General features: G+C 40.3%; 1 protein-coding gene across 3 annotated transcripts in view; it reads left to right on the plus strand.

Moving 5' to 3' along the window:
- The first annotated feature begins 2230 nt into the window (after nt 1-2230).
- The window catches only part of TAOK1 (TAO kinase 1), a 35196-nt gene continuing 29820 nt past the window's right edge, over nt 2231-7606 (plus strand). For 2 of the 3 annotated variants that reach the window (XM_009997784.1, XM_009997785.1), the window contains exons 1-2: nt 2231-2458; nt 6043-6114. In XM_009997784.1, the coding sequence (XP_009996086.1) occupies nt 2327-2458; nt 6043-6114 (204 nt within the window). In that variant the 5' untranslated portion in view covers nt 2231-2326. The remainder of the gene's footprint in view (nt 2459-6042; nt 6115-7606) is intronic. The other variant, XM_009997783.1, reaches the window with a different exon arrangement.

Raw genomic sequence — 7606 nt, forward strand, 5'->3', positions numbered from 1 at the left:
TAGGGAAAAGGGCATTCTGGGATTGCAGCAGTTGCTTTTGAACAACAATGTCCTTTTTGTAAGAATCCGATGCTTCTTAAAAGATGGAACATGACATCATTACCGTCGATCCAAGAAACATTCCTTCAATAACACTGAGTGTGCTCTGGTTATCAGCTCCCTTCCCCCAGCTCCTTTCTCTTGCTTTTCTGACTGATGCTTTTTGTCCATTGTTTCATCAGGAGCTGTAAATGTGAAACAGTTGTCTTTCAGTGTTACGTGCTTGTTAGAGCTGGAATCAAGTGGAATATTGTTGGCTTGCTTGAAAGAAAGAAAGAAAAATAACAAAAACCCCAGCTTTTCTCCCAGTATTCATAAATATAGCATGCTTCAGGTACAGGCTGAATTGAAGCTAATTATTTCCCTTCCCACACGGTGTTCATTCCTGTCTTATGCAATGAAAGGTGGGAATGTTGCAGTCCTGCTCTTGTGCATCTCACTCAGCTTCACTGGCAGCTCAGGGTGTCGTGTGCTGGTGCTGTCTGCTCTGAATGCTCCTAACATAGTTCTGCATTGAGAAAAAAGTATGTGTGTGTTCATGAGTGCAGCATAGTAGAGTTGTAGAAGCTGCATATTTTCTGTGTGATATTTATATATAAAAATATATGGTTTTATATATATAAATACGTGTGTGTATAAAACTATATATATGTATGTTTTTATACTTGGTGTCCTGCACTGGGGTTTGAATGTTATTTTTTCCTTAGCCCCTGTGAGCAGGCTGGCGTGAAAACACATTTTGGGTTGCATTATAAATCGTTTTGAATGCTGACTGCATGTAGAAAAGCTATGAAAATGCTGAATTTCCCTTCCCTGAGTTCTCTCTCCCACACATCTGTAAGAGAAAAATGGGAGACTCTTGCAGCTGTTACAACTAGGTATGTCTTGGCTGCCTCTCACACAATCATGCTCTCCTTGCAGTGATGCTGGCCCTTACCTGAACTAACAAGGAGCTGGCAGTCTTTGGCACTTCCATGTGCTGCAGCTGTCTAGAGAAGAGTATCACTGTGCAGAACATGCAGGACTATGTCTTTTTTTCCATCCTTGTAGGAATTGCTCTTCAGGGAAGGGTAAACAAATAATTCATTGATGATCAAGAGGCTTGGAGAAAGGTGGAGTTAGATTGTCCTGAAAAGGAGGAAAAATGGACAGGGATAGGGCCTTCTGATATGTTGGTTAAACTCAAGTTTATTGTCCTCTTTCCATTATAAAGATGTAAAATAATTTTTTTTAAAAACAGATTTGAGATACGAGATTTTACTTGTCATGGTTGTTTGGCTTCACCTGTTGAAAAGATGCGGGAAGATCTTAGCACAAATTGAAAGTACTTTGGTTTTGACTAGATTCCAAGACACACTTTGAGTAAATTAAAGCAAGTGCATGATGCAAACAAAGGATTTTGTACATTCCCAGTGGCATCTGAAGTTGCAAGTTCCTGTGAAGAAAGTGTTTGTCAGGGGGCTGTTGTAGAAGGCTGCATCATGTGTTACTGCAGTTATTAAAATATATGTTTGCATCTGCTGAAGCAGAGTAGAACGTTGTGAGGAACGGAATATCTCCTGTTCTGGATGCTCTTCCTCTAGAGAAGGGCGTTGTGAATCTGAAGAGCAGGCTCTTCAAAATGGAGATCCTGAATTTAGAGATGATTAAAAGACCAAGGACCATGACTTCAGGTGCGGAAGGAGAAGGTTTAGAGAGTCCTCCACATGGATGCTGAAAGGAGTGAAAATTGATCACTGGCTGCTGCTTAACTGGAATACAGTTGCAGGAGAAATCAATACTGAGCTGAATTAAAAATGTAAAAACAGATTAATAAATAGGGGTGGCTTGTACACCTTGTCTTGCAAAGACAGCTCTTCTGGGGGAGGATGTCAAGGTAGTAATGGATTCGCTGTGACAAACTGGTTATCACTGTAGGGCAGAGAGGTTCTGTTGAGCTCTGCAGGTGACTGAGCAGATGCTGGAGCAAAGAATGTGTCTCGTTTTGTATTTTGCTTTTGGTTTGTGTTCTGTAGAAACACTTGACTGTGTCACAGTGAGACTGTGACATTGTCCCAGCAGATACAGGTTGCACTGCTTCACACAACAGGGATGCTTGCTCTGTGGTAGTGGAAGCTGCTCTGTTGTGGCTTTGTTTCTGGCTCTTCTCAAAGAGGATAATCAGTGAAGGATTTCAATCTTTTCTCTTGCAGTAATCCATGCTGAAGAGGCTCCATTCATACAGATGAACCAAGGGTTGAGGCAGCACTTTAAACCCAGATAGTCGGTCGGCTCACTGCCCAGCAGGATGCCATCAACCAGCCGAGCGGGCAGCCTGAAGGACCCCGAAATTGCAGAGCTCTTCTTCAAAGAAGATCCAGAAAAGCTCTTCACAGATCTCCGAGAGATTGGCCATGGAAGCTTCGGAGCAGTTTATTTTGTGAGTAGCTTGGTGACTTGTGAACTTTAGCTGTGTCTTTTTTTATCTTTAAACTGTGGGTATTTTTGAACGTTTTGAGGAAAAGAAACTGCTGTGAATCTTCTTGTGCTGTTTGGGGCTGAGAAGTTTTCTTGTGTGTCTGTGCAGTCCCAGTCCATTCAGACTTGCAGTATCTGCAAGATGTTTGCATACAAATTAGAAAGAGAAACTGGGAGTGTGGTCCCTTGCCTGGTACTTGTAGGTGCATCATTATGCTGCAAGCAGGGATTTGTCTGCAAATTAAAACATGGACTTTGGCTCCATTGCTTCTGACTGGCTATGCAGTTCTTTTGCTCTGATCTTCTCCTTATCATCTCTTGTCCCTTAAGAGAAATTGACTTTTCTCTCCCTTTGTGCATACCCCTAGGCTCCCTTAAAGCTATTCTTTGTGCTTGACACCTGAATGTTGGGGCTTTTGTTTTCATTTGTCCTGTCATATCCTTCTCTACTGCAAGCGAAAATCCCAGTATTCATCTACATAAAACTTACTTGACATGAACGTCTGGACAGCAGAATTTTTCCCAGGCTGCTTCTATAGCTCAACTGGAGGTGGGATGTCTCAGGGTAACCTCATTTGCAGGTTGCTGTTAACCAAAGTGCATACTGAGAGACCTTCATTAAAACACCATTTTCCTCAGAAAACCTTTTCACATTTATAATTATAGGAGGTGTGGCCAAACCTGCCAATTTCCCTTCAGAAAGCCATTTGTGTCAGTATTTTATGAGATGCCTATTCATTGTTAATAATTGCAGCAGACCACGTTGGGAACCTTCCAGCACAAATTTAATGCAGCACAGATGAACTAATTAGGAAAAGCTTCTTAATTTTGTTCCCTGCTTAAAACTATGAGCCACCAGTGTCTGGGAAGAGATCTGGGGGAGGAAGTATCTAAGGAAACTGCTCACCTGCAGCCCTTTCTTCATCTCATTTACTCACTTTGGTTAAAGATTGGATATAAAAGGAGAGAACAAATCTGTCCTCCTGCTATGTGGAAATAATGTTGAGGTTTTTCAAGGGTGCTGTATCTTTTAGAAGTGTGCATGTACCACACGGGTAGCTGGAGGTACCCTGTGTGCTTACAGCATTCCCAGAGATCAGCTGGGAGCTGCCATGGTGGCATTTGCAGCCTGCCTGAACAATGTTGTTGTGGTAAGGGCTGATTGTCCTTGTGCAAGGAGACCAAAAGGAAAGGTCATTAATTTCTAGGCCCTTCCTTCTCTTTTTTCCCCTACCATTTTAAACTAGCAGTTCATTAGGTTGGTGTTTATTCACTAAAGAGTGCAGTTCCTTGATGGCGTTTGGATTGTGCTTCTCTGACAGAAAGTACTTCTGATTTGGCACTTGGAAAAGACAGCTGTAAGCAATGCACCACACTGCTCCAGCCCACTGGGGGCTTTTTTTTGTCAAGTCAGAGAGTTTCCAACAAAGAAGATAAGCTGTCACTGTTTCTGTGTGACAGAGTTTTAATTTACACGTTTTGTGTTGTATTATTGTATCTTTTTACTAGTAGCAGGTCTAAGATCTTGAATCTGAAACTGTTTCATGTAATGCACTTGATACCTCTAGCAGAAGCCCAAAAGATGAGAAAAGACAGCATGGAGGGAGAAATTTAGTGTAAATTAAATAAGCATAGAAAACTGAGGTAGGGGAGAGTATGTCTTGGGTCCTTTATTCCTCTGTAAAGCCAGGGAAAAAAACCCTTAAGTTTCTTTAACAAGGTTTTGATTCTTCTAATGCAAACAATTAAACTGTCTCTAATCAATGCAATATTGGATTGTAGTTAATAGCTGCTTAAAAGCATATTACCAAAGCTGATTACATATTCCACCTTTTCTTTGCTTGTATCACTGCTAAAGTTACTCTGGTCACCAGAGACTGATCCTTTAAATGGAGTTTTTGGGGGAGAACATAATCTGTGTGCATAAATGTTTGCCATAACCCAAGCCTCCTTCATCTGGATTAAGTTAGCTGACCTTGTAAGATCTTCAGGCCTTTTTTCAGTTATTCAAAATCACAAGGAAACTAAAAGAGCAAATGAAACACCATGGTTTTACCACCCCTGGGGTGGCAGCTATGAGGATTCTGTCTCTCAACATTGCAGGACGGGAGGTGTTGGGCAAACATAATCAGGGCTCAGACCTCCCCAAGCTATTTTCATTGTATACAACCCAAAATGTTGATGATAAATAAATGTGGGAGTAATAAACAAATAGAAAATATAATGCTGAAACGTCCCCCTGCCTTTTTTAAAATGCGGTTCAGTCTTTGTTAGTTGTACCTGCCTTGCTTTTCATTTAGCAGTGATCCCAAGAAGGGGTGGTATATTTGTCTGACACAATAACTGCTTGAGAGTCTCCACTGTTTTCTCTTTGTTTGTTACATCCTGTAGTGGCAGAAAGTTTTTGTTGGGTTTTTTTCTTTCATAACTGACATGAATTTTGGTGGTTCAGCTCATGGTTTTAATTTCTTAGAAACTGAAAGTCTGGCACCTCTGAATCATTTTGGTCTTATCCCTACCCTGCTCTGCAGTGTAATAACAGCTTTCACTTGACACAGGAAATCCACTACACAGGAGCACTGCAGATGGAGCAGAAGAATAACCCACTCCCTTTTGTTAGAGCTGGGTTCCCTCTGCTCCACTCTAGTCTTTTGCATGCCTGTTTTATTGCAGGTCTTCACTGATTTGCATGTTTCAAAGGTTGTCTCAAATTAGTAAAGATACAGGGAGCAGAATTTTGTTCTTCCTTTTTTGTCTCGAAAAACAAAAATAGATGTGTGTGTCCCCACCTTAGAGGTAACATCAGCCAGACACTGGGAAGGATCCTGTTAGAAAGAAAACTAAAAATAGTATTGGATAAAGCTTATAATAACTAGTTGAAATAAAGACTGACGGGGAATTCTGGGAATCTAATGAATGGCAGAATTAAAACATGACTGAAAAACCTATTTTCGAAAGGTAGAGTCCCGATACTTCATTAATGCATGTTCTGATAGGCTGTGGTTGATAGTACAAATACATTAAAAATCAGCATTTTATCAGTCATCAGTGAATGCTGAGGTGCACATTATTGTGATTTATATCATTTGGCTTCATATACAAGTTGATTATACTTATCAGAGAGACTCGGGGGGTCTTTTCCTCCTCTGCTCCCCCTGTGCTGCTGGAATCCTTAGGGGAGGAGGGGGTCCTGCCTGAAGCTGTCCTTCCTGGGAGGTGAAGGTCTTGTCTGGCCAAAATGAATTGGCCATTACTTTGATGCTAAATTAAACAGAACTTCTTGTCTTATCTTGGCTTGTTGCAGTCTCAGTCTGCCTTTGAAGTGTGAAAACCCAGGTACATTTATTGTGCACTGTAAGTGATAATGTTACTGGACTGAGAATGGAACAAGGTAGCTGAGCCTTACCTCTGTTTGGATGATATTTCAGTAAAACTCTCTGTAAAATTAACTAATGGATAAAGGGGGTTTTTATGAGTATGTTTGATTTCCATCTTGTGGGAATTCATGATCTGCAGACACTGATGCTTCATGTTTCTGTGTTACAGGCACGTGATGTGCGCACCAATGAAGTGGTGGCCATCAAGAAAATGTCATATAGTGGGAAGCAGTCCAATGAGGTATGTAGGACATGTTGCATATTAAATCTTGACCATTGCAAGTACTTACTAAAAGGTTTTTTTTAAATTAGCCTGGGCTAGAGCAGGAGAGATCTTTGCTATAACTGTAAAGGTGAATGAGAATACTATGTAAACAAACATTTGGTTACTGTTCACAGTCTATCTCTGCCTAATCTGCTCTTGGAAAAGATGGGTAGGACTCATTGCTTCTAGACACAAGAAGCTCTTTTATGGGACCACATAAATGTGTAGAAAGCAAAAAAGAAAATTAAAGCCAGTAGTTTTGTTTGTAAGTATGTCTTGTTGCCCATAAACATTCCATTTTAAATACCTTTTAAAACAACCGTGTATCTTACTGAACAAAGGAATAATAGCAGTGGATGCAGTAGTGAAAGGTGCAGAAAGGATCTTGCTTATCCACAGCCAGGCAGAATCCATCCTTCCTGGGATGCCTGTGCTGATGAGGAGTTAAAAAAAAAAAAGGCAAAACAGTGGTGAATAAATGGGTGTGAAAATCCAGCAGCAGCATAATTATGGAAGAACTGCCAGAGCTGGGGATTAAGGCAGTCTTTGCAGAAAGGTCTGTAAGAGCAGGCCTCTGAGATTCCAACATGAGGGGTTCTCATGGCCACCCTAGATGTGTGTTTCTTCCCTGCGACGCTTAACAGAGATAATTGGTTTTGTACTTGAAACGATAAAGGGCTGATACAGATTCTTGAAAAGCACAGCATGACACAAACAGCTGATTTGGTATTATTTCTGGTAAATGACATCTCTCAAATCACAGCATGGTTTTTTCAACAGAAGTATTTATTGTAAGCATGTTGTTCAAGTCAATTCTGGTTCCCTCCCTCCATTCTCTATATTCCAGTCTCAGGAGCAGTCTTGCTCCGATGAGTTTGACTAACAGCTCCTTGCTTTCTGTGCCTGCCTTTTGTGTATTGATCATCTGCACTACAAGGAGCTGAGCTATTCCTTCCTTTCTATGTGTCTGTGTAGGAGGTAGAGGTGGCAGTGTCTCTCCAGCAGTTTTAAATTCTAGCTTCATAGTTAAATTTGCTGTGCGTGTTTCTATTTTGTCACTGCAGTGACTTGTTTAACTGTGTACTGATGAAAGAATAATTTGTACTTACTACTTGTCCTACTGTTTTAATTACTGTGAGCTATAAATACTCTATTCACATGAATGAAACAAACTGTGCATGCTTCAGAAATAGCTTTTGTTTGTCTTCAATGCGTATGTTTCTTTATTTTGAAGAAAGTAATAAGACCAAGATTAAAACACTTTCTCTTTTGCCTTTGTCTTGTTCAGAAGTTTGCTAGAGTTATGATCTAGCATATAACTAGCATTTCTAGCAAAGAAAATTGATTAAGGGCATTCTGGTATCATTTATATTTAGTTTGGTTTCATAATAAGATTTTATCATTGGTGGGAATAATTATTATTTCAAACAAGGACATATTTTATACTAAAAATAAGTTTAAAACCTTT

This window comes from Chaetura pelagica, unplaced genomic scaffold (genome assembly GCF_000747805.2).
Source record: "Chaetura pelagica isolate M959 unplaced genomic scaffold, ChaPel_1.0 scaffold835, whole genome shotgun sequence".
Classification (NCBI taxonomy): domain Eukaryota; kingdom Metazoa; phylum Chordata; class Aves; order Apodiformes; family Apodidae; genus Chaetura; species Chaetura pelagica.